Below are 26,770 nucleotides of genomic sequence, written 5' to 3' on the forward strand. Positions count from 1 at the left end.
AAAGTAATTACTCTAAAATATTATGCTTAAATTACATTACTTTGGATAGACTTATTTTCAAAATATTGTGGCTTATTTGGAAGTGATAATAAAATATTTTTAAAGGATTGATGTACCTAAAATAACCTATTACTTATTACTTTGTGATTGTTCTCAAGTTACTTCAAATGTGTAAGTTTTTATAAATTCTCATCACCCCTACCGGATTGTAATTCATGGAAATCTATGTTGACATCTTCTCTGTCATTCATTGTTCTTCATCTTGAGTCTAACTCAGTGCCAGACAGGGTTTAAATTTAGCTGCTCCTAAATTTATAGGTTCCATGTGATTCTAGTTAGCTAGATTTCAATCAGCTTACATCCAACAAATTAGAATTCTTATCAGCCTGAAGACTTTTTTCTTTAACATTCCATTTCTGCGTGATGAGGAACAACAAAACTTACAAGGTGGCCCCAGGATCAGTTTAGATTCATCTCCTGTTATGAAAAGTGGCGTTTTGAACTAGGAGCACAGAGCCCTGCAAGGTGCTCGGAGGAAGATTGCCTGGACAAGACTCACCCAGGCAAAGAAGAAATGCAGATGTTTAATGAATATTCTTAACAAAGATTTCAACGAAATGGACTTTCTTGTTTAATGTTGAATAGCCAGAAAAGTCATTTAACTAGAATGCTCCATTCTGTGTGAGCATTTTATTTAACTCAAGTTTTGCTCTGCTTCAGTATTGTTTTGTTAGACTCCTAAGAGTTAGGAAATGATTCCGCCCCCAATTTTTTCCCCTTCCTTTACCATACATTTAAAAAGTAGCCTTTCAGGGACTTCCCTGGTGGCGCAGTGGTTAAGAATCCGCCTGCCAATGCAGGGGACACAGGTTCAATCCCTGGCCCAGAAGGATCCCACATGCCGCAGAGCCACTAAGCCCGTGCACCACAACTACTGAGCCTGTGCTCTGGAGCCCACGAGCCACAGCTACTCAGCCCACGTACCACACCTACTGAAGCCCGCGAGTCTAGAGCCCGTGCTCCGCAACAGGAGAAGCCATCTCAGGGAGAAGCCCTCGCACCACAACGAAGAGTAGCCCCTGCTCGCCGCAACCAGAGCCTGCGTGCAGCAATGAAGACCCAACACAGCCAAAAATAAATAAATAAATAAAGTAATTAATTAATTTAAAAAAAAAAGGAAAACAGATAACTCTGCTAATGCTAATCTGGAAGGATCTTATCTTCTGTCCTTTCAGAAATTACTCTTATTTTGTGAGCTCCTGGAAAGAGCCTCACCTGGAAAACCTTGGTCATGCTGTCAGGATTCTTACAGTGAAGCTTTCAGATAAATAAAGCCCTTCAAGGCCTTCCCCTAAATCAGAGATGCTTTCCTACCATTTGCTTCTCTTTCTATTCCAATTAAAGAGTTATTAATAGGGAACCCTTCGGTTACGTTTCTCCCTCCCCTCCTAATGTTCATGTCTCTTAGGAGTGGATGCTATTGAGTAGCTGAGTGGTCTCTTTAGCAAATGCACACACCTGTTGTTACTTACATCTCTCAACATTCTGCCCTCCCCCAGTTGTGTGATTTAACTTCCTCCAAGAACTTTTGAAAATTTTAGACTAATGCTTCCCAAGCACTTACCCGGGATTCTATATATTCTCTGGCAGTGGAAGGGCAGTGGCGTGGTCCATGTGGAGACATAGGCTCCAGACGTGGTTCTCCTTCCAGCAGGATGTTTGGTCTTATCGAGGCTGTTGGTCTCTCTGCACTTTGGGGAGCTCCTTAAAAACGTGTAAAAGTGTTCTAATATGCCATTTGTCATTGGGTAGATTGCTGCTGTTGTAATCATCCTTAATACCAGGTATATTTGAGCTTTTCTTTTTGTGACAGGAAGACAGATTACCTGCTGCTAATGAGTTGGTCTGTGTTGTGTTTAAAATACATTTGTGATGAGTGTCCCGGCATTGACACTGTTCTCTTAAGCTCACTGGGCTGAGCCAGTTGTCTTGGCTGAATGAAATAGGATTCTGTGAAAGGAAAACACTTGCGCATGAGCATGGAGGGACCACACACACACACAAGCAGCGGTGAAGATGAGGAGTTTCCCATTCAGTGACAGGGAGGCCTGTAAGGGACGACCTGCTACTACTATGAAGACCACCATCTGGCCTTTTCTGAGCCCTTCCCCTCTTATTTATTCTGTGATGCTTTGCTAGCGCTAAGTGACACAGAGAATAAATCTCCTATGCCTATTAAAGAACATCTATTCTTTTCTAAATCTCTAATGCTTTCTCTGATCAACCAGGGAAGAATTGTATATGGTGCTCAAGAGTTTAGTATCAGGGTTTTTTTAAAAAAGGTATAGTTTTTTATATTCTTTTCATCACCACCACATCTCCCTTTAGAGCTCTCGATTTTGTTTTTATGGCTGTTCTTTTGCTGGTTGCTTTCCTGTTCTTATTCAGTCTATAATATTTTATTCTGGAATGGAACATTTTATTCAATTGGGAATTGCCTTCAAGTACCTGAGCCTACCGAACAGCAGTGTTGGGGGCCCCGTGGAGTAATTTGGGGGGCAGAAAGGGCAAAATTCTTTGGCCTTGTTGCCCATGACTGGAACTCTATCCTTTCTCTGCAGTTCTTCCTTCTGAGAATAACCTTCTTATTGTCTCTAAGTGGTAAGGGAAAAAAATTATTAACTGCTTTTACGTATTCCAAGGCTTTTGTGTCCATGTGGAACATGTTATTGGCAGGGGGGTCTCAAGGGTTAACTAACAAATTAGCTAACAAACTAACTAACTAAAGCTCAGGAACTGAGTTTTGTCTTAAGCTCTTAAGCTCCCATTTATGATTAGTAACTTAAAAAAATAAATTTATTTTTATTTATTTTTGGCTGTGTTGGGTCTTCGTTGCTGCGCGTGGGCTTTCCCTAGCTGTGGCGAGCGGGGGCTACTTTTCATTGCAGTACGTGGGCTTCTCACGCTTCAGTAGTTGTGGCACACGGGCTCAGTAGTTGTGGCTCGTGGGCTCTAGAGCACAGGCTCAGTAGTTGTGGCGCATGGGCTTAGTTGCTCCACGGCATGTGGGATCTTCCTGGACCAGGGATCGAACCTGTGTCCCCCTGCATTGGCAGGCGGATTCTTAAGCACTGCGCCACCAGGGAAATCCTATGATTAATAACCTTGGGCTAACCACTTATTCTCTCTGGCTCTAATTTTACCAAGTGATAAATGGAAATAATTGGACCATGGGGTAGTGCTTGGCTGTGTTGGGTCTTCGTTGCTGCGCGTGGGCTTTCTCTAGCTGTGGCGAGCGGGGGCTACTTTTCATTGCAGTACGTGGGCTTCTCACACTTCAGTAGTTGTGGCACGCGGGCTCAGTAGTTGTGGCTCGTGGGCTCTAGAGCACAGGCTCAGTAGTTGTGGCGCACGGGCTTAGTTGCTCCACGGCATGTGGGATCTTCCCGGACCAGGGGTCCAACCTGTGTCCCCCTGCATTGGCAGGCGGATTCTTAAGCACTGCGCCACCAGGGAAATCCTATGATTAATAACCTTGGGCTAACCACTTATTCCCTCTGGCTCTAATTTTACCAAGTGATAAATGGAAATAATTGGACCATGGGGTAGTGCTAGGGAGAAGTAACTGTAACGATTATAAAGTTATTGTGAAATAACAAAGTGAAGCATAAATGCTTAATATTACAGCCATCCTAAGCTTTTAATCTCTGGGAGCATCTGAGAACTTTAAGTATATGAATTTGAACAAGTGGTTGCTTTTCTTCCACCCAGGTGTTATTTGAACTTGCCCGCTATCACGCCCCCTCCACCATCTTCCTGGACGAGCTGGAGTCAGTGATGAGTCAGAGAGGCACGGCTCCTGGGTAACAGACAGGGTTTTTTTGGTCATCACTTCTCCCCTCTTGTAAGTGTGTTTGACGGTCGGAAGCCCATCGACATTTACCAGCAGAATGAGCCTATTAATAAGCCCACAGATTTTCTGCAGACACACGGAAAGGTCTTTAAATTAGATCCTGTTAACTGAATAGCTGATTTAAGTAGTTTTTATAACGGGAGGAAATGTCATCCTCCCTTCCCCCTTCCCCACAGGAGTGGATTTCAGGCCTGAAGATCACCCAGCCCCTGATCCCAGGCTGCCATAACCATCCTGCTGGCTCAAAATAGCCGCCTGTGAACACCTCCCCTGGAGCCAGAGGGGCTGCCTGTGGGGAACGGGGCTGCTAAGGGCTAAGCCCTGAGAGGCAGCCCTGGACAAGGCGTGTGAGGCCAGGGAAGCCGCCACTTCTCTGTGACACCAGACTGTGGCTCAGCTGGACCGATTTTAAATATGTCACATATGTTATCTCTAAAGATTAAGTGTCCACTAATGTCCCCAGCAGGCAGAACACATCTCAGACTGTAATGAGGTTGTGTGTGTGTGTGTGTGTGTGTGTGTGTGTGTGTGTGTGTGTGTGTTTTAAGAACACCTTTCTGTCTTCATCAGAGGTGTTTTTCTTTGAAACTTTTTACTAAACTTGGTATCCCCAGCTCTCAGAGAAAACTCAACACACCTGCATTTATTGATGGCCTCTAATGGTCTATCATCAAGGCAGAACTAATATTAATAAAAAGTAAACAATTATCTTGTTGGAAGTATAACTAGAATATAATTTATGAAATTTTACTTATTAAAAACCATTTTCCCAACAGAGAAAAACAACCATCAAGATGCATCCAAGATGCATGGGATTCATGTCATTGATTGAAATGCAACTGTTTCTATGGTTTCATGGGTGCTAGTCAGCCCCAGGCTGGGTGCTCTGCCTCTCCAGAGGGGGCCTGGCGGGAACAGGCAACTGCACGGGGGCCTGGCTGGGGGCCCACCAGGCCGCCCTAGTGGTCACTTCCTCTGCAAAGGCCTGTGCTCCAGGCCTGCCTTACTGCAGTGACACTTGCCCTTACATTGCACTCTGCCCATCTCCTTCCCCAGGGCCCTCCACGGCTTTGATTGAGCTACTTTGGAAACTTCATCTACCAGCCTTGAGCATGTCAGTTTCCTTGTCTGGAAGTTAAACACTAGAACGAGAGTCTTCAAAGGATAAGGGAAATAGGGCAGGTGCGCTGAAGACTTTGGGGGTCATATTATGTTAATAGTAATTATGTGTAAATGCTAGATAAATATATGACGATATTTATATTTATATTTCCTCTTAGATAGAAAGGGTCACAGTTCCTAAAAAACCCGTAAGCCTAATTTGGGCTGCCACCATATACAGGCAGAGATGAGAAGCTGAATGTCGTGTTGTGCTAGAAAGGCACTTTTTTGTCCTTTTAACTTGATCTACATGAGAGCCTGCTGGAGCTGGTCAGGACTTTGAGCCAATTTCGATTGTGCACGTCTTATAGTGTAGTGATCTCTTTCTTGGCGGGAGGGTCTCAGCAGTGGGGGTGGTGGGAAAATCGGAGGGTGAATTTGCACAGAAAACTGCCTCTGATCTGCTGTGCAAGGAAAACCTAGTTTCCGTGTCATTATCTTGTATCTTGTTAGAAGAGAATGAAACATTGTGTTGTAGTTCATTTCTTCTTGGACAGTTTATGTCCATACATTATACTAAAAGAAATAGTGTGTGTAAAATACTTTCATGCCTGCTATATAAATGAAAAGGATTATTCTCAATGAAGCCATTTTTTAAAAGGGTAAATGATATGGCAGGTCGACACAGCCGGGCTGCCTTTTTTAATCTACTAGTGCCACTGTCTCCCCTTCCGTTATTTTCTGGTTCATTGCCAACCTTTGGTTTTCTTTTCAATATCATCATTATATTCATTTACTTCCTTTCTGTTACTGGTTGAAAGTAGTACCAATTGCTTCTTTTCTCCAACCCTGGGATGAGTAGCTCCTGAGAATGCGGCAGGGAAGGGGTGGGGTTAGTTGTCAGAAGGGAACCCGGTCTGCCATCACTGAGTCCTTGCTATGAGTGTCACTCTGGTCATGGAAGCAAAGACTCTGCCTCTTGGGAGCATCTCACCTCCTCGTCTTTCTCTAGGGGAGAGCACGAAGGAAGCCTGCGGATGAAGACAGAGTTACTGGTGCAGATGGATGGGCTGGCCCGCTCCGAGGATCTCGTGTTTGTCTTAGCAGCCTCCAACCTGCCGTGGTAAGAGATCTAGAGAGTATACGTTCTGAATGTATTTTCATGAGCCACTGAGTACAGATGAAGATATTATACTGAGCACTTCAGGAAAAGTCCTCTTGTTTGGTTCCAGTCCCGGAAGATTAAGCTGAAGGCTTTCCTGGTCAAGTCCTCAATCCTTGCTACTTGTACCGTGAAAGAATCTGCCTGAACGGAAGGAACATAGGTCAGGGCTACCACTGACAATATTTAAAATGGACATTCTGAGTTTAAAGCCAAATTATTAACTGTGTTTAAGCAGGGGTTTGGCAGAGAACTGTAAAATGCTAAAATCTGCAGGACCCAAAGAATATTCCAGAAATAATATGTTTGGATTTTAACAGTGTTAAAATTAAACTTTAAGTTGGGAGGAAAATCTTTACCTTAATGTTGCGCAGTAAATAGGAAGCTAAACAATATCTAATTGAAAGTATAATCTACTCTCAGAGTCTGTTATTCAGACTGTATCCCAGAGTGGTTTAAGACCAATTCTAGAAGCAGAATTGGGAAATAAGAGATGTTGACTAGAGAAAAATAATATCTACTTGGAGAGAATATTTTAAAAAATAATTATAATCCCTTTATAGTTACAAGAATATTTTCACAAAGCTTGTTTCTTTTGAGCTGCAGATAAGACAGGAGACAGCTAAGGAAATGCTGCTCTTGCCATTCGCAGAGGGGGTACCAAGGTCAAGGGAGGTCAGTCCACCCAAAGTCAACATCCTATTTGCAGCAGAGCTGGGACTCGTGACACTCTTCCCCTTCCCCCTACCTCGTCTATTTCTGTTTCTACATTCCAAGGTGAAAAGAGACACCCTTCCGCTCGTGCATGCTGATCATCTAGGCTCCCAAAGAAGAAGTCACTGGCAAGAGATGATGATGTTCATGTGTAATCTGTTATTTTAACTATATTCATAATTTCAACCCAGCTTCAACTCTTCTCAAATTTATAAGACTTTTCTAATGTGCCAAGGTGATCAGCATTTTACATTGTGAAGAGAGAGGTGTTTACACACAGTGTTAAAGTTGAATCCAAGCAGAGAACCATCACTTAAATGTGGCTGTGAAATCTTTTAGAGAAAGAATCTCCATTCCTTCACCTGTTTGAAACAGGGTTGATCATAACCTCTTTACTTACGACCCAGGGGGACTGTGAGAGTCAGCTGAGGAGGGTGGGTGAAAACTGGACAGCTTCGTGCACGGCTCCGGGAAGGGCTGTGCTCCCCAGGGAGGAACAGAGAGCCCTTACCTCCCAGCGAAACCTAGGGCTTGCCTGGGGAGTGCTGCCGCAGTTTCCCTAAGGTGATCAGTTGTTGGGAAACCTCACATAAAATGGTTCAGAGGGGAAAAACAAAAAGCTAGTAAGCAATCAAAAATAAAGCAGCCTAGAAGGGTTTTTCTGAAAGAATTGCTTCTCGTCACGTCAAATGGGAAATACATATGTGCTTTTGAGCTTGGATTCCTTGACATCGCAGATTGCATCCTTTCAGCATATCTGGGAACCGGTAAGTCCTACCCATTCTTGAACATCGCTGGGTTTAAAAAAAACCTTTTTGTGATGAAAAATTCTAGACAAACACTAAAGAGAAAAGAGCACAGTGAACCCACCATTTCCTAGTTTCCATAACCAGCATCTTGCCCAATTGATTTAATCTGTTGCCTCCTCTCTTGTTTTGCCGCAATGTTTTAAACTGTATCCTAGATTCTCGTGTTATTTCTCACATATATATACTTCAGCATACATCTTTAAAAAAAATAAGGACATTTTCTTACATTATCACAGAGTCGTTATCAACCCTAACAAAATTAGCAGTAATTGCTTAGTATCCTCTAATACCCAGTTTATATTCAGATTTCCCATATTGTTCCAAAAATGTCTTTTTACAATTGGTTTACTGAACTGGTAACCAAACAAGATGTGCATTTTGTAACTGGTTGTTCTCTTACGTATCTTCTAATCTAGAACAGACTCCCTCTTTTTTTTTCCCCACTTGCTATTGACTTGATTGCTAGGGAGGTTGTCCTGCAGAGTCTAAACTTTCTGGATGTGGCTCATTGTATGCTCATGGTAATATTTAAGCTAGTTCTGCTTACCCTTATAATTACTCTAGACTAAAAGATTGATTAGATTCGATTCAGGATCAATATAATTTTTCGGCGACATACTTCATACGTGATGCTGAGTACATCACATTGCATCCATGCAGAAGTATGTAGTGCCCTGTTGTCCCACCTGTGGTGGTACCCAGATTGATCAGTGGGTTCAGGTGTGTCAGCCAGGTTCCTCTGCTCTATAGTTCCCATCAGTGGTTGTAGCATCCATTGATGATCTTTGCCTGAATCACTTATTTCACCAGAGGTGTGATTCTATCATTCCTTCTGATTGATAGCTGGAATTATTCTCTACCATAGAACTTTCCCCCATCCAATAGGGTTACTTGGTTACCCTGAAATGTAGTTCATACTTGAAAATCAGAATTCTTTCTCTTTGATTTTTAGAGTCATGAGTTGTGCCCTAGCAACCTCCAGTGGTAACCAATGAGTCAGTCTCTCTCTCTCTCTCTCTCTCTCCCTCTCTCTCTCTCTCTCTCTCTCTCTCTCTCACTATGATCTCATGACTTGTTTGGTATAACATCATTAGTTGTTTTTTTTTTTACAGCTTTATTGAGATATCACTCACATACCATACAATTCACCATTTAATGTGTACAATTCAATGGTTTTAGCTATATTTATATTTATATGATTATATAATCGTCACTGCAATCAATTTTAGAACATTTTTCTTTACCCTGAAAAGAAACCCTGTACCCATTAGCAGTCATCCCCATCTCCTACCCCCAGCACTAAGCAACCACTAATCTATTTTCTGTTTCTATAGATTTGCCTATTTTTATACCTATGAGTGCAATTATTATGGTAACTCTATGTTTAATTGAGGAGCGACCAATCTGTTTTCCAAAGTGGCTGCACCATTTTGCATTCTTACTAGCCATGGTTGAAGGTTCCAATTTCGTCCCATCCTCATCAACACTTGATATTCTCTGTCGTTTGATTATAGTCATCCTAGTCATCCTAGTGGATGAGCAGTGGTATCTCCTCTCTTTGATTTGCATTTCCACGATGACTAGTGATATTGAGCATCTTTTCGTGTACTTATTGACCAATTGCATATCTTCTTTGGTGAAATGTCTTTTCAAATCCTTTGTCCGTTTTTAAGTTATTGAGTTATAAGATTTGTTTCGTCCTCTGTCAGATTTGTAGATATTTTCTTCTGTTCTGTGGCCACTAGTCTGTCTTCCCTCCCTCCCTCCCTCCCTCCCTCTCTGAATTTTTTGTTCCTCTTTCTCTCTTCATGCCTTTGCTAAACTTCCCATGTCTGTCCCATTTCCCAAGCTCTGAGCCTTTCAGAAGACCCTGTAACTGGTTTTTCTAGAGCAGCGCTGTCTAATAGAAATATGATGTGAGGCACACATACTTAAAAAATTTCTAGTAGCCACATTAAAAATTATCAAAAGAAACAGATAATATGCAATTTTGATAACATATTTTATGTAACCCAGTATATCTAAAATACTATCATTTCCATATATAATCAATATAAAAATTATTGTGATATTTTACATTCTTTTTTTCATACTAAATCTTTGAAATTCAGTGTACACTTTATACCTAGGGCATGCTTCAGTTTGGACTAGCCTTGTTTCAAGTGCCCAGTAGCCACATGTGGCTGGTAGCTACTGTACTGGGCAGGGCAGATCCAGAGACGGATTGTCAGCCCCCATGCTGCTGTGGCAGAGATTGATAACTGCCTCCCAATATTTACTTCATCCTTCTACTTGCATAATAGAACCCCAACTTTTGGATTCTATTTCTTAGCCTCCCCTTCTGTTAGGTTTGGCAGGGCCACGCTTCTTTGTCATTTGCACAAGGTGACCCAGGCTCAATTTGAATATTCTGCTCCAGACCTGGAATCAGCCATTGATTCACAGAGCCCTGGTTCCCTTTAATGGGAAATACTATTTAGAGATTACAGTCTCACAGTTATGGGTGTTCCTTGCTACTGGATTATCATTGCTTCTTGACCATTTGATTGGGCAGAGCTAGGAAATACATACCTAGTTTTAAAAAGAGGCAAATGATGAGTTCATACTAATATTTACCACTCAAATTTAAGATTACAAGGTTTTTAAATTATTTGATTTTATATTTGTGTCTTTTCTCGAATTGTGAAAATTTTAGTTCTTAACAACATTAATATAATTGCTAGTCACTTTATCCTAATATGTAGATATATTCTGTATTTGTGTCTATAACAGAACTTTCAGTAATAATACCAAACCTGTCATAACAGTAACATTTTGATGAAGAAAACGGTACAGACCTGGCATAACTAAGATGAAAGAGTGAATTCTGGATTTCTCATCTTCAGCGCTCTTGACATTTGGGGCCAGAGAGTTCTTTGCTGGGGGGCCTCCCATGCGCTGTACCATGCTGAGCAGCATCCTCGGTCTCTCCCCACTGGATGCTGGTAGCATCACCCCCAGTTGTGGCCGCCAAAATAGGTCTGCAGACATTGCCAGATGTTCCCCAGGGAGGGGGCAAAATCACCCCCGGCTGAGGCTCACTGGACTAATGGAAGGAACGACAGATATTATTTAGAGACAAACTGTCACATCCTCCACAAATAAACTCTCACGTTTTTTTTTTTAGAACTCCATAAAATAACTGAACTTGGTTTACTTACACAAAAGGCGTCATATTATAGAAATTGTTCTGTATTTTTATTTTTTTCCATAACAGAATGTTCTGGAGATCTTTCCAAATAAGTACAGAAAGTTCTCCCTCCTTCCCTTTGTAGCTGCGTGTATTCCGTCTTGTTCATATGGTAATCTACCCCAGTCACCTACTGATGGGCATTTGGGCTGTTGCTACTCTTTTGCTCTCATAAATAATGTTGCAGTGAGTAATGGCGTGCATATATCGCTTTGCGTGTCTGCCGGTGTATCTTTGGGGAAGGTTCCTGGAAGTAGAATTGCTGGGTCAAAGGGTTAATGTGCATGAAATTATTGTAGAGATTGCCAAATTTCCGTCCATAGAGGTTGTACATTTTGTATTCCCACCAGTGTCCTGCTTTCCTTACTTAACATTATAGGAAGAACATTTCCAACGTCGTTAAATAATCCTTGAAAATTGGATTTTGTAATGGCTGCCCAAAATTCCCACATGTGAATATACCACAATGTAATCATTCCTTTCCTGTTGAGCATAAATGATGCTCCCATCTTTCTCTATTATACATAACACTGAAATGAACTTCCTTGAATAAAAATCTTTGACCAAAATCTAGTTATTTCTTGAGTACAGATTTCTGGAAGCAGGATTACTGTATGAAAGGGCATAGATTTTTTTTTTTTAAGTATTTTGCTACATATTGTCCAAGTCCTTAAATTAGGAAATAGTATATTTTTTTCAAGAGTATTGGGACAGACCTTTATTTTGGCTTCAGGGTCTTAGATGAGGGAATAAACTTACCTGATTCAAGCAATCTATGCTTGTTGGGGAAGTAACTAAATTATACCAAACTATGTAAAAACCCAGTCGTAAAATCCCCAAAGAAATTCTTTATGGTTGGTTAGTGGTATTTCTTACCTATAGCATCTTCCAGGGCACTAGGCTACCATCGACCGCTTGTTAACTTATCACTTTCCCTAGACAAATCCATTCTGTCTCAGAGGCCCAGTCATTTTCTCCCTTCTCAGCCGTGAGGTGGTGTGCAGGATCTTGGTTTATTCAGTGCTTCTCCTTCGAGGACCTCCTTCCTTGATCTATAGCATCACAGAAAGGACAAGAAGGAAGCAAGAAATAACAGCTCCTCTGTGTCATTTGATGTGTAAATTAGCAATGAAAAGAATAACGAATGTTGCATATTTAATATTACCACTTAAAGTAATAGCCATGGAAGACATGTTTAACAAGCACAGTTAGGGCTAATTTGACCCGCCTCGATTGTTGAGTATTCACAAACTCAGGCCTAGGAGTCCAGAGGGAGACAAAACACTGAACAGGGCTATTAAGGCAAATGCCATCTTTAGATGTCTATTAAGCTTGATGATAGTTCGTACAAAGAAGGCATAAAAACTGTATGTGTGAAGCATGTTGAAACTCATCTTTTCCTTGTTATTTGCAAAAGGACTAGACATTTCACTATCCCTTTTAAAAATCATCCGCCTGGTATGACCACACTCTGGATTAAAAAAAAAAAAATCTTAATATGTAAAGAAAGCATAAGATCCTAGAGATCCTGGCACTGGGAATGTGGAAGAATGTACCCATGTAAACTGACTTCTTCCCATATGGGCTGTCTCCTGTCTGGTGTGAGATGCCTATAGACGTGTATACACGTGATTGAAGGGGTCAGCAGACATAACCCTGGGTTTTTCCGCAGTAGCTCCATGTGTCTCCTGGGCTCTAGGGAGAAGCTGTGCTCTCTGAGGTCCTACCTTTTGGCCTCGTGGCTTGACTATCATTACTCTCTAGATCAACATTTCTCCAAGAATGGTTCCCCGCAGGTCATTATCCAAAAAATGGGATCTAGTGGGGTCTAATTTAACTCAGAGATACTGAGCTACAGTTCAACTGATTTCTGCCCTGGCAGGACTTCTCAGTGCCTTTAAGATGTTACTGTGTGTTGTGACTCTCCAAGAAAAGCTATGAGAAAGCAGTACATTCCATATTCATTTGACCCCAGAATCCCTTCCTTAAGAGCATCTCACAAGACCAGCGTTCTATTTGAAAATCTTTCGGGAAACGGTGGTTTGCATTAACTCACTCTGATCTGATAATTGCATCTTTCATTGCAATAGCATTCAGTCATGCTTTCAGGCTTTTAAAATCTTTTATCATTTTAAAAAAGGGACAACAGGCCCCAAATGAGGTCACTTGTTCTAAGCCCACATCATCAAACCGAGGCTCAATACTTAACCTAATAGCAGTTTCAATCTCTCCCAGGAATGTAATCTTAACCAGTCAGTCTGGAATTACCTGGTCAGTGCTAGTGAGGTAATCCACTGGATAGACTCTGCTGTTCCCCCAAAGAAGGTGACCTTACCCAAAACAATCCACTCTTTGCTCATAACTTTCTTGTTGCATCTCCTTCTGCCTATAAAACATTTTCCATTTTGTACGTGTCTTCAGAGCTCCTTTCTGTTTGCTAGATGGGATGCTCCTGGATTCCTGAATCATTGAACAAAGCCAATTAGATCTTTAAATTTACTCATTTGAATTTTGTTTTTTAGCAATAGTATGTCCGTGCCTACCAGTGGTCAAACTGCTTTGCTTGAAATTGCTTCTCTCCATACAAAGCTTCACTAACCTGTGCAGTGATATCAAGTTCATGATCCTCCATATGTGGTTGATGGGTGATTCTGACACAACCAGGAAAAAAGTGTGTGGTGCAGGATTTGGTAGGTGCAGCAGGGCAGGCACAGGACTGACTGGGCAGGTGGTTACTAGGAGCAACCTTGCCCTTGCCCCATTCACACCTTCTCAGTTTGTTTGGTTTCATCAGACATAAATTGATTTCAGCCTGGCCTACTGTGGCATTACTTTATCTTAACAGGGTGCAGGGTGGCATGTGAACTGTAATTCTAAAACCAAATTTTAAAAAGTATAAAATTAACATAACCATTTTATAGAAAATTTGAGAATGAGAGAAAAACTACTCATAATTTCACCTCTGTGACGTAAGTATTATCATCTTTGTATATACCCTAATGGTGAAAATGGTTTGGTTATTTGCTATCATTTGTTGCCTTTGTATCCTTCTGCGGTAATTTTTTTCCCCAAGAGGGAAATCATTTTCACCATTTTGGCTATTTAGAAAAATAATACATGTTCATTATAAAAATCATATTTTATATGCTTCGGTGTTGCTTGAAAGTGCACAGTCCCCTATAAGTGTACACACAGACACCACCCCACGCCCCACACACAGAAACAAAAATGTGAACGTTCATGGATACGTATTATTTTGTTCTATGGCCTGTTTTTTTCTTTCACTTAGTACATTGTGGACAACTTTGAAAATCTACCTAATTCCATATAGAATCCCACGTATGAGTGGGCCTTAATTTATTTGACTTTTCTTTTCCTTGAGGGTTTTAATATGGCACCAGCGCATTGGACCAAGCTCCTTCCACCATGACTCCCAGCACAGACACTCGGTGGGGGGCAGTTTTCCCTTTGACGTTTAGCTGGAGTAGGGCAGGTATTATCAAAAAGGCTTTGTGTCCTGGTGGACCTGCTCTTCCCAGTCCTTTGTTAGAGAGAATGAGCTTTTCTTGAGGCTTCTGTCTGTGCCTGTTAGCAGTTGGTCAGTGGGCTTCTCCAGCACCCCGTGTGGGAGGTCTGAGGGAGGCAAAACAGAAACCTGAGAACACTGCCTTGTCGTTCCTCATGTCCCCCGCTCCCTAGCCCCTCGCCCTCCTCCTTTCCAGTGTCTTCCTACGTTTAGATGCTGTATTACATGCAGTGAATTTTAGTAGTAGTGGGTGGACTAGAGAAGGATGGGCTACTCCATCTTGGCCGGAAGCGAGTCTCTCTCATATTTTTGATTCCCTCTTTTATCATTTTATACATCTTAAACACAATTATTTTATCGTCTGTATCAGTGGAGTTTAATTCTGTTCTTAGTTTCTTCTGCAGACTCTCATTCTTGGTGGTTCATTATATGTTTCAGAATTTTGGATGGTGAGCTTACATTTAGTGAGGGGAACTCTATCTGTGAGAGTCTTACACGTGTCCTTTCACAGAAAATTTATGTCTGACTGTGTCAGGCTTTGGACAACTGTAAGCTAATTTCTTAGCATAGGGTTTCTTCATCCATGCCAGTGAGGGTAGGTCGGATTCTGAATTATCAGTGAAGACTTTTGCCCACCCCAAAGTATAAGACAAATTCCCTTGGTTCTTTCCATTGCTAGTGGGGAAATTTTTCTAACCCATCCTTTCATAGAGGATGTGCCATCTGGTTTTTTGTTTTACATGATGGGCCTTGTTTCTACCTACCATCTTGAATGGGCCCAAGGCCTTCTATGCTATGCCACAGGTAGACTTTAAAATCCAAACTTTTTTTGTAACTAAGAGGCAAACACTCAGCCACAGCTTCCATTTCAGCTGCCCAGTCTTGATTTTTGGCTTCCTCTTCATTTTTAGGGCTTGAGAATTTTGCTGCTTCCTGTGGACTCATTTGTTGTGTATACCAAAAGTGTTTCCTATAATTCACCAAGCTTTTAAAGTGGCTTTATAACAAGAGATTTCTGAATATCTAGTTCATCATTTTGCTGGAAAAAGAAGATTCCCATTTCTTCTCTCAATTACTGGTCATAAATTTTCTGGCAAGAGCAATAGGAATATATCTCCTTGTTGGTATTGTAGTAACTCGAAGTAATTGTCATTCTTTTATTATAAATATGTGATGCTCTTACCCTAGCATCAGTAGGACATAGACTGAACTGATGGCTCTAGTGTTGCTTGTCTCTTGTCTCTTGCTTGTGAGCTCACTCTTCAGACTGAGAAGTGCAGTCTCTGGAGATGAGAGGCCCCCTATGGAGACTACATCTTTCACCTCATCTTCAAAAGCACTGCCCAGCCAAGTGAGTTGGATAAATCATCCCTTTAAATCATCATTTCCATTTTTTTTTTTTTTTTTTTTTTTTACTAAAGATGAAAATAGAATGCTTTATTCCCAGGTTGATGCTTGTTTTCTCTGTTAATTCGAACTAATGATGCTTATAAAATGCTAATTTTCAACAAAGCAGATTTACCTTCGTAAATAAAGACTGGGCTTTAAGGAAGCAGATCACTTACATGAAGCCAGTAGCCCTGAACCGAAAGTTTATTCATTCACTCAAGTAGTATCTGTTGAGTACCTACTGTGAGTATTCTGCATGATGGAAGGCGGGGGAACCCAAGATATACAGTCCATGATCCTTGGCCTCTAGAGGCTGGCTATCTCATGGGACAATGGATGAGATATAAACGCAAATAACTAAGAAGTGAGGATACAGCCAGCCATGTGGCTGGTACAGACAATAAGTAGAATAAAATCATATCGGGAAGAGGCCATTTCTGATTAAAGATATTTAAAAGAAAAGGGGGTAGAGAGCACTTGAACTGGACCTGTGAAAAGGACCTGGCTCTTGGTAGACAAACTGGAAGTTCCAAGTAAAGAAAATGACCTGAGTACCTGCTCAACTAGGATGGCAAAATGTAGATTCAGATAACGGCCGACAGAGCAGTTTGGCCCAAGTGGGAAGTGTAGGTAGGAGTCAACTTACGCAGAGCTCAGTGCAGGAGACAAAGTAAACTTCAGTGCTTTATTCATTGACTCCCTGTCATCCACCACTGTCTAATAGAAATATGATGTGAGGCACACATACTTAAAAAATTTCTAGTAGCCACATTAAAAATTATCAAAAGAAACAGATAATATGCAATTTTGATAACATATTTTATGTAACCCAGTATATCTAAAATACTATCATTTCCATATATAATCAATATAAAAATTATTGTGATATTTTACATTCTTTTTTTCATACTAAATCTTTGAAATTCAGTGTACACTTTATACCTAGGGCATGCTTCAGTTTGGACTAGCCTTGTTTCAAGTGCCCAGTAGCCACATGTGGCTGGTAGCTACTGTACTGGGCAGGGCAGATCCAGAGACGGATTGTCAGCCCCCATGCTGCTGTGGCAGAGATTGATAACTGCCTCCCAATATTTACTTCATCCTTCTACTTGCATAATAGAACCCCAACTTTTGGATTCTATTTCTTAGCCTCCCCTTCTGTTAGGTTTGGCAGGGCCACGCTTCTTTGTCATTTGCACAAGGTGACCCAGGCTCAATTTGAATATTCTGCTCCAGACCTGGAATCAGCCATTGATTCACAGAGCCCTGGTTCCCTTTAATGGGAAATACTATTTATAGAGATCACAGTCTCACAGTTATGGGTGTTCCTTGCTACTGGATTATCATTGCTTCTTGACCATTTGATTGGGCAGAGCTAGGAAATACATACCTAGTTTTAAAAAGAGGCAAATGATGAGTTCATACTAATATTTACCACTCAAATTTAAGATTACAAGGTTTTTAAATTATTTGATTTTATATTTGTGTCTTTTCTCGAATTGTGAAAATTTTAGTTCTTAACAACATTAATATAATTGCTAGTCACTTTATCCTAATATGTAGATATATTCTGTATTTGTGTCTGTAACAGAACTTGCAGTAATAATACCAAACCTGTCATAACAGTAACATTTTGATGAAGAAAACGGTACAGACCTGGCATAACTAAGATGAAAGAGTGAATTCTGGATTTCTCATCTTCAGCGCTCTTGACATTTGGGGCCAGAGAGTTCTTTGCTGGGGGGCCTCCCATGCGCTGTACCATGCTGAGCAGCATCCTCGGTCTCTCCCCACTGGATGCTGGTAGCATCACCCCCAGTTGTGGCCGCCAAAATAGGTCTGCAGACATTGCCAGATGTTCCCCAGGGAGGGGGCAAAATCACCCCCGGCTGAGGCTCACTGGACTAATGGAAGGAACGACAGATATTATTTAGAGACAAACTGTCACATCCTCCACAAATAAACTCTCACGTTTTTTTTTTTAGAACTCCATAAAATAACTGAACTTGGTTTACTTACACAAAAGGCGTCATATTATAGAAATTGTTCTGTATTTTTATTTTTTTCCATAACAGAATGTTCTGGAGATCTTTCCAAATAAGTACAGAAAGTTCTCCCTCCTTCCCTTTGTAGCTGCGTGTATTCCGTCTTGTTCATATGGTAATCTACCCCAGTCACCTACTGATGGGCATTTGGGCTGTTGCTACTCTTTTGCTCTCATAAATAATGTTGCAGTGAGTAATGGCGTGCATATATCGCTTTGCGTGTCTGCCGGTGTATCTTTGGGGAAGGTTCCTGGAAGTAGAATTGCTGGGTCAAAGGGTTAATGTGCATGAAATTATTGTAGAGATTGCCAAATTTCCGTCCATAGAGGTTGTACATTTTGTATTCCCACCAGTGTCCTGCTTTCCTTACTTAACATTATAGGAAGAACATTTCCAACGTCGTTAAATAATCCTTGAAAATTGGATTTTGTAATGGCTGCCCAAAATTCCCACATGTGAATATACCACAATGTAATCATTCCTTTCCTGTTGAGCATAAATGATGCTCCCATCTTTCTCTATTATACATAACACTGAAATGAACTTCCTTGAATAAAAATCTTTGACCAAAATCTAGTTATTTCTTGAGTACAGGTTTCTGGAAGCAGGATTACTGTATGAAAGGGCATAGATTTTTTTTTTTTTAAGTATTTTGCTACATATTGTCCAAGTCCTTAAATTAGGAAATAGTATATTTTTTTCAAGAGTATTGGGACAGACCTTTATTTTGGCTTCAGGGTCTTAGATGAGGGAATAAACTTACCTGATTCAAGCAATCTATGCTTGTTGGGGAAGTAACTAAATTATACCAAACTATGTAAAAACCCAGTCGTAAAATCCCCAAAGAAATTCTTTATGGTTGGTTAGTGGTATTTCTTACCTATAGCATCTTCCAGGGCACTAGGCTACCATCGACCGCTTGTTAACTTACCACTTTCCCCAGACAAATCCATTCTGTCTCAGAGGCCCAGTCATTTTCTCCCTTCTCAGCCGTGAGGTGGTGTGCAGGATCTTGGTTTATTCAGTGCTTCTCCTTCGAGGACCTCCTTCCTTGATCTATAGCATCACAGAAAGGACAAGAAGGAAGCAAGAAATAACAGCTCCTCTGTGTCATTTGATGTGTAAATTAGCAATGAAAAGAATAACGAATGTTGCATATTTAATATTACCACTTAAAGTAATAGCCATGGAAGACATGTTTAACAAGCACAGTTAGGGCTAATTTGACCCGCCTCGATTGTTGAGTATTCACAAACTCAGGCCTAGGAGTCCAGAGGGAGACAAAACACTGAACAGGGCTATTAAGGCAAATGCCATCTTTAGATGTCTATTAAGCTTGATGATAGTTCGTACAAAGAAGGCATAAAAACTGTATGTGTGAAGCATGTTGAAACTCATCTTTTCCTTGTTATTTGCAAAAGGACTAGACATTTCACTATCCCTTTTAAAAATCATCCGCCTGGTATGACCACACTCTGGATTAAAAAAAAAAAAATCTTAATATGTAAAGAAAGCATAAGATCCTAGAGATCCTGGCACTGGGAATGTGGAAGAATGTACCCATGTAAACTGACTTCTTCCCATATGGGCTGTCTCCTGTCTGGTGTGAGATGCCTATAGACGTGTATACACGTGATTGAAGGGGTCAGCAGACATAACCCTGGGTTTTTCCGCAGTAGCTCCATGTGTCTCCTGGGCTCTAGGGAGAAGCTGTGCTCTCTGAGGTCCTACCTTTTGGCCTCGTGGCTTGACTATCATTACTCTCTAGATCAACATTTCTCCAAGAATGGTTCCCCGCAGGTCATTATCCAAAAAATGGGATCTAGTGGGGTCTAATTTAACTCAGAGATACTGAGCTACAGTTCAACTGATTTCTGCCCTGGCAGGACTTCTCAGTGCCTTTAAGATGTTACTGTGTGTTGTGACTCTCCAAGAAAAGCTATGAGAAAGCAGTACATTCCATATTCATTTGACCCCAGAATCCCTTCCTTAAGAGCATCTCACAAGACCAGCGTTCTATTTGAAAATCTTTCGGGAAACGGTGGTTTGCATTAACTCACTCTGATCTGATAATTGCATCTTTCATTGCAATAGCATTCAGTCATGCTTTCAGGCTTTTAAAATCTTTTATCATTTTAAAAAAGGGACAACAGGCCCCAAATGAGGTCACTTGTTCTAAGCCCACATCATCAAACCGAGGCTCAATACTTAACCTAATAGCAGTTTCAATCTCTCCCAGGAATGTAATCTTAACCAGTCAGTCTGGAATTACCTGGTCAGTGCTAGTGAGGTAATCCACTGGATAGACTCTGCTGTTCCCCCAAAGAAGGTGACCTTACCCAAAACAATCCACTCTTTGCTCATAACTTTCTTGTTGCATCTCCTTCTGCCTATAAAACATTTTCCATTTTGTACGTGTCTTCAGAGCTCCTTTCTGTTTGCTAGATGGGATGCTCCTGGATTCCTGAATCATTGAACAAAGCCAATTAGATCTTTAAATTTACTCATTTGAATTTTGTTTTTTAGCAATAGTATGTCCGTGCCTACCAGTGGTCAAACTGCTTTGCTTGAAATTGCTTCTCTCCATACAAAGCTTCACTAACCTGTGCAGTGATATCAAGTTCATGATCCTCCATATGTGGTTGATGGGTGATTCTGACACAACCAGGAAAAAAGTGTGTGGTGCAGGATTTGGTAGGTGCAGCAGGGCAGGCACAGGACTGACTGGGCAGGCGGTTACTAGGAGCAACCTTGCCCTTGCCCCATTCACACCTTCTCAGTTTGTTTGGTTTCATCAGACATAAATTGATTTCAGCCTGGCCTACTGTGGCATTACTTTATCTTAACAGGGTGCAGGGTGGCATGTGAACTGTAATTCTAAAACCAAATTTTAAAAAGTATAAAATTAACATAACCATTTTATAGAAAATTTGAGAATGAGAGAAAAACTACTCATAATTTCACCTCTGTGACGTAAGTATTATCATCTTTGTATATACCCTAATGGTGAAAATGGTTTGGTTATTTGCTATCATTTGTTGCCTTTGTATCCTTCTGCGGTAATTTTTTTCCCCAAGAGGGAAATCATTTTCACCATTTTGGCTATTTAGAAAAATAATACATGTTCATTATAAAAATCATATTTTATATGCTTCAGTGTTGCTTGAAAGTGCACAGTCCCCTATAAGTGTACACACAGACACTACCCCACGCCCCACACACAGAAACAAAAATGTGAACGTTCATGGATACGTATTATTTTGTTCTATGGCCTGTTTTTTTCTTTCACTTAGTACATTGTGGACAACTTTGAAAATCTACCTAATTCCATATAGAATCCCACGTATGAGTGGGCCTTAATTTATTTGACTTTTCTTTTCCTTGAGGGTTTTAATATGGCACCAGCGCATTGGACCAAGCTCCTTCCACCATGACTCCCAGCACAGACACTCGGTGGGGGGCAGTTTTCCCTTTGACGTTTAGCTGGAGTAGGGCAGGTATTATCAAAAAGGCTTTGTGTCCTGGTGGACCTGCTCTTCCCAGTCCTTTGTTAGAGAGAATGAGCTTTTCTTGAGGCTTCTGTCTGTGCCTGTTAGCAGTTGGTCAGTGGGCTTCTCCAGCACCCCGTGTGGGAGGTCTGAGGGAGGCAAAACAGAAACCTGAGAACACTGCCTTGTCGTTCCTCATGTCCCCCGCTCCCTAGCCCCTCGCCCTCCTCCTTTCCAGTGTCTTCCTACGTTTAGATGCTGTATTACATGCAGTGAATTTTAGTAGTAGTGGGTGGACTAGAGAAGGATGGGCTACTCCATCTTGGCCGGAAGCGAGTCTCTCTCATATTTTTGATTCCCTCTTTTATCATTTTATACATCTTAAACACAATTATTTTATCGTCTGTATCAGTGGAGTTTAATTCTGTTCTTAGTTTCTTCTGCAGACTCTCATTCTTGGTGGTTCATTATATGTTTCAGAATTTTGGATGGTGAGCTTACATTTAGTGAGGGGAACTCTATCTGTGAGAGTCTTACACGTGTCCTTTCACAGAAAATTTATGTCTGACTGTGTCAGGCTTTGGACAACTGTAAGCTAATTTCTTAGCATAGGGTTTCTTCATCCATGCCAGTGAGGGTAGGTCGGATTCTGAATTATCAGTGAAGACTTTTGCCCACCCCAAAGTATAAGACAAATTCCCTTGGTTCTTTCCATTGCTAGTGGGGAAATTTTTCTAACCCATCCTTTCATAGAGGATGTGCCATCTGGTTTTTTGTTTTACATGATGGGCCTTGTTTCTACCTACCATCTTGAATGGGCCCAAGGCCTTCTATGCTATGCCACAGGTAGACTTTAAAATCCAAACTTTTTTTGTAACTAAGAGGCAAACACTCAGCCACAGCTTCCATTTCAGCTGCCCAGTCTTGATTTTTGGCTTCCTCTTCATTTTTAGGGCTTGAGAATTTTGCTGCTTCCTGTGGACTCATTTGTTGTGTATACCAAAAGTGTTTCCTATAATTCACCAAGCTTTTAAAGTGGCTTTATAACAAGAGATTTCTGAATATCTAGTTCATCATTTTGCTGGAAAAAGAAGATTCCCATTTCTTCTCTCAATTACTGGTCATAAATTTTCTGGCAAGAGCAATAGGAATATATCTCCTTGTTGGTATTGTAGTAACTCGAAGTAATTGTCATTCTTTTATTATAAATATGTGATGCTCTTACCCTAGCATCAGTAGGACATAGACTGAACTGATGGCTCTAGTGTTGCTTGTCTCTTGTCTCTTGCTTGTGAGCTCACTCTTCAGACTGAGAAGTGCAGTCTCTGGAGATGAGAGGCCCCCTATGGAGACTACATCTTTCACCTCATCTTCAAAAGCACTGCCCAGCCAAGTGAGTTGGATAAATCATCCCTTTAAATCATCATTTCCATTTTTTTTTTTTTTTTTTACTAAAGATGAAAATAGAATGCTTTATTCCCAGGTTGATGCTTGTTTTCTCTGTTAATTCGAACTAATGATGCTTATAAAATGCTAATTTTCAACAAAGCAGATTTACCTTCGTAAATAAAGACTGGGCTTTAAGGAAGCAGATCACTTACATGAAGCCAGTAGCCCTGAACCGAAAGTTTATTCATTCACTCAAGTAGTATCTGTTGAGTACCTACTGTGAGTATTCTGCATGATGGAAGGCGGGGGAACCCAAGATATACAGTCCATGATCCTTGGCCTCTAGAGGCTGGCTATCTCATGGGACAATGGATGAGATATAAACGCAAATAACTAAGAAGTGAGGATACAGCCAGCCATGTGGCTGGTACAGACAATAAGTAGAATAAAATCATATCGGGAAGAGGCCATTTCTGATTAAAGATATTTAAAAGAAAAGGGGGTAGAGAGCACTTGAACTGGACCTGTGAAAAGGACCTGGCTCTTGGTAGACAAACTGGAAGTTCCAAGTAAAGAAAATGACCTGAGTACCTGCTCAACTAGGATGGCAAAATGTAGATTCAGATAACGGCCGACAGAGCAGTTTGGCCCAAGTGGGAAGTGTAGGTAGGAGTCAACTTACGCAGAGCTCAGTGCAGGAGACAAAGTAAACTTCAGTGCTTTATTCATTGACTCCCTGTCATCCACCAAAGAATACAATTCCTGAATCTGCTTTTCAAGGATTGCCACGATCTCTGACTTCACATTGGTTAGGGACATACTGCGAAGACTTTGCCTACAAAACTGAAGGTTGCTTTTCTCTTGTCACACTGAGATGGTTTGAACTTAATGTCTTCACTATGGAATGAACAAACTAGAATTATGTCTGATTTCCAAATTCTGTAAAATTTGGAATGATCATTGTCCCAGGAACAACACGGTTTAACAGGGGAGACAGGCCAAGGGCTGAGGAAGGGCCCCGAAGATTTGGCGTGGGAGCCCAGGTGCTCAGGTGCAAGGCCTTGTGGCCCACGCAAGCTGTCTAGGTGACCAGTGGGCGCTGCCACCTTGTATATAGCAGCGGGCACCGGTCCAGTGGCCAGGCTGTGAGGTCTGTGAGCCCTCACTGTGTCACAGTCACTCTTGCTGGTTGCTTTTGACCTTCGAGGTGATGGAAGTATCAAATGACCAAGATAAAGGAGATGTGAGAACAGAATAACTTGGGTGTAAAAATCAAAATGTAGCAGCTAAAGGGAGTGTTTTCTGGTTGCCGCAGGTTAAATTTTTTCACATAAATATATTGGCATAAAGAATGATTCCTGGGTACATTGCATTTGTCCTTTGTTTCCTCCCTTATATGATTATATTATTATTGATGTCGTTAAAAGTGCATTAATCAGGCCTGGCTGTCAGAGAGCTGCACGTATTTTGTGCCCACAAGCAGTTCTGAGGTAAATCTCTTGCATTAGGGCATAGCTGGTCAATCCAATCATCTGTCGTGAGGGGTGGTTTTCCCACCCTCCTCTGACCGCCTGCTTTTCCTAGGGCATGCGGGGATCTGGTCTTCCTTTCAATAAGAAGTCCCCCTGGTGGGATGAAGAGACCAGAGGTGCTCCCACCAAAGAGCCTTCCTTCTGCAGCCGCTGCCCTTTCGGGAGGGGCAGCTGGTCCAAGGAAAGGCCTTGGGGGAAATGCGGCAACTGCTCTTCAACCCAGCACTGCCGTTTCCCCAGCTTATTCTCTCTTCCTTCCTGGTTTTAGCTTCAGGTTCCCAAGTCTTATTTCATTTTTAAAGTTTACAGGACCAACATTCCTGCAGTCCAAGGCCCAAACCTCCCAGTTAGTGCCTATTATTTACATTGAAGTAGGGAGTTTGTCATATTCATCTCTGTGTATCGGAGACTCAGCAGTGACAATACACTTGGCGGGTGGGCAAGGTTGCTGGACCGAATTCCTAAATGTGAGTCTAATGGTTTCTCTTCTCTATATCTCCCTGACCCCCCTCCTTTCGTCCCCCCTCACTCACCTCCTCCTGCCACTAATCGAGGCCCAGCTCTCTGCTGACTGTCTAAAACAGCTCTGGATTTACTCAGACATACCAGGTATTCAGTCAAGTTTATCTTCTTGGAGGCACATCTTCCAGAGCCTTCTCACCTTCTCCAAAATGAGCGGATTGTCCTCTGCACCCTAGGCCCCTCCTGTGTCATCCTGGAGGTTTCCTTCTCTCTCTGTGTCAGGCCCTCTGTTTCTCGGAGCCCATGTGGCCCTTTGGTTTGGTTTCTCTCTCCCTTTGGTCCTCCAGTACTTTCCCGATAAAGGGTACATGGGAGGTAATATTTTTTGGGCTCTGCATATTGAAAATGTCTTTATTCTATCCTCCCACTTAATTGACGGTTTGATCAATATACAGATTTCTACACTGGAAATTATTTTTCCTGGACTTCACTGGTGGCACAGTGCTTAAGAATACACCTGCCAATGCAGGGGACACGGGTTCGATCCCTGGTCCAGGAAGATCCCATGTGCCACGGAGCAACTAAGCCCGCGCGCCACAGCTACTGCACCTGCGCTCTAGAGCCCACGAGCCACAACTACTGAGCCCGCGTGCCACAACTGCTGAAGCCCGCATGCCCTAGAGCCTGCGCACCACAACTACAGAGCCCACGTGCCACAACTGCTGAAGCCCGTGTGCTCAGAGCCCGTGCTTTGCAACAAGAGAAGCCACTGCAATGAGAAGCCTGCGCACCGCAATGAAGAGTAGCCCCTGCTCGCTGCAACTAGAGAAAGCCCGCGCACAGCAACAAAGACCCAACGCAGCCAAAAATAAACAAAATAGTTATAAAAAATTATTTTTCCTCAGAATTTTGAAGGCATTGCTCTATTTTCTTTTAATATCTCACACTGATGATGAGAAATCTTATTCTCCATTCATTGGATGCAACCTGTTTTTCCTCTCTGGAAGCTTTTATGATGCTCTGTTCGTTCTCAGGGTTCTGAGATTTCACCGTGATGTGACTTGGGGTCTCCCTGCTGCTACTGTGCTAGTATCAGGCCAGTTACTGAGACACAGTCTCCAGAGTCTCACTGTTCGGGTTCAAGTCCAGGGCCGCCATTCACTAGCCTTGACCTCAGGCAAGCTACTCGACCTCTATGCCTCAGTTTCCTCATCTTAAACGAAGATATTACCTACCTCATAGGTAGGTTCTGAGAATTAATTAATATCTAAAAAATGCTTGAAACAGTACCTGCCACCTGGTGAGTGCTATTTAAGCACTAGCTTTTATTAATATTTCAAACGTAAAAAATAATTTCCTAGAGCTCTGCAAAGTTCCCTCAACCCTGTGTCTGGAATATAAATGTTGGCCCTGAGAGGGGGCGTGGTTGTGCAGGTGGCTGTCTCTGATGAGATGAATTTCAACAGGGTGAAGCTGATAAAGAACAAAGCAAATGCAAAAAAGAAATAGGTACTTGTTATTGCCGGGAAAGCAGCCCTGGAGTGGATTCTCAGCTCAGGACGGGAGGAATAATAGGTAAAGAAAAGACACATCTTTTTTTTTTTTTTTTACGGTACGCGGGCCTCTCACTGTTGTGGCCTCTCCCGTTGCGGAGCACAGGCTCCGGGACGCGCAGGCTCAGCGGCCATGGCTCACAGCCTAGCCGCTCCGCGGCATGTGGGATCTTCCCGGACCGGGGCACGAACCCGCGTCCCCTGCATCGGCAGGCGGACTCTCAACCACTGCGCCACCAGGGAAGCCCAAGACACAATCTTTTAAGAAACCTGTTCGCTCCAGTTTAGGATTCAGATATGCTCCCTGGAAGGGTATTTTCATGTTTTCAATTTAAAAGGAATATCATGACATAGATTCAGAATAAGAAAAAAGGGAGGGTGCTTTGGAAATTCTCGGTATCTTTACGAGAGAGAAAATCTGGTGATGATGTTTTCCTTGTTACTCTTTATTATCGGCT

At 41.8% G+C, this 26,770-nt stretch overlaps 1 protein-coding gene and 1 long non-coding RNA gene across 22 annotated transcripts in view; one reads left to right on the forward strand and one right to left on the reverse strand.

The window, feature by feature from the left end:
* Positions 1-26,770, forward strand: part of KATNAL2 (katanin catalytic subunit A1 like 2) — a 152,879-nt gene that overhangs the window by 79,775 nt on the left and 46,334 nt on the right. For 14 of the 21 annotated variants that reach the window (XR_003677146.2, XR_003677144.2, XR_003677143.2 and 11 more), the window contains 2 exons: positions 3,772-3,863; positions 6,027-6,137. Coding sequence is in view for 14 of the 21 variants with exons in the window: in XM_028480055.2 (XP_028335856.1) it covers positions 3,772-3,863; positions 6,027-6,137 (203 nt within the window). In the remaining 7 variants the exon portion in view is untranslated. Of the gene's footprint in view, positions 1-3,771; positions 3,864-6,026; positions 6,138-6,782; positions 7,293-25,214; positions 26,335-26,770 lie in introns of those variants that run through there. The other 7 variants (XM_028480062.2, XM_028480060.2, XM_024132293.3 and 4 more) reach the window with 5 other exon arrangements.
* On the reverse strand, positions 7,436-15,840 carry LOC114484358 (uncharacterized). The gene is made up of 3 exons (XR_003677147.2): positions 11,805-15,840; positions 10,537-10,784; positions 7,436-7,896 (listed from the first exon to the last, which is right to left on the reverse strand). It is a non-coding gene; the product is annotated as an uncharacterized lncRNA (long non-coding RNA).

This window comes from Physeter macrocephalus, chromosome 19 (genome assembly GCF_002837175.3).
Source record: "Physeter macrocephalus isolate SW-GA chromosome 19, ASM283717v5, whole genome shotgun sequence".
In the NCBI taxonomy this organism is placed as follows: Eukaryota; Metazoa; Chordata; class Mammalia; order Artiodactyla; family Physeteridae; genus Physeter; species Physeter macrocephalus.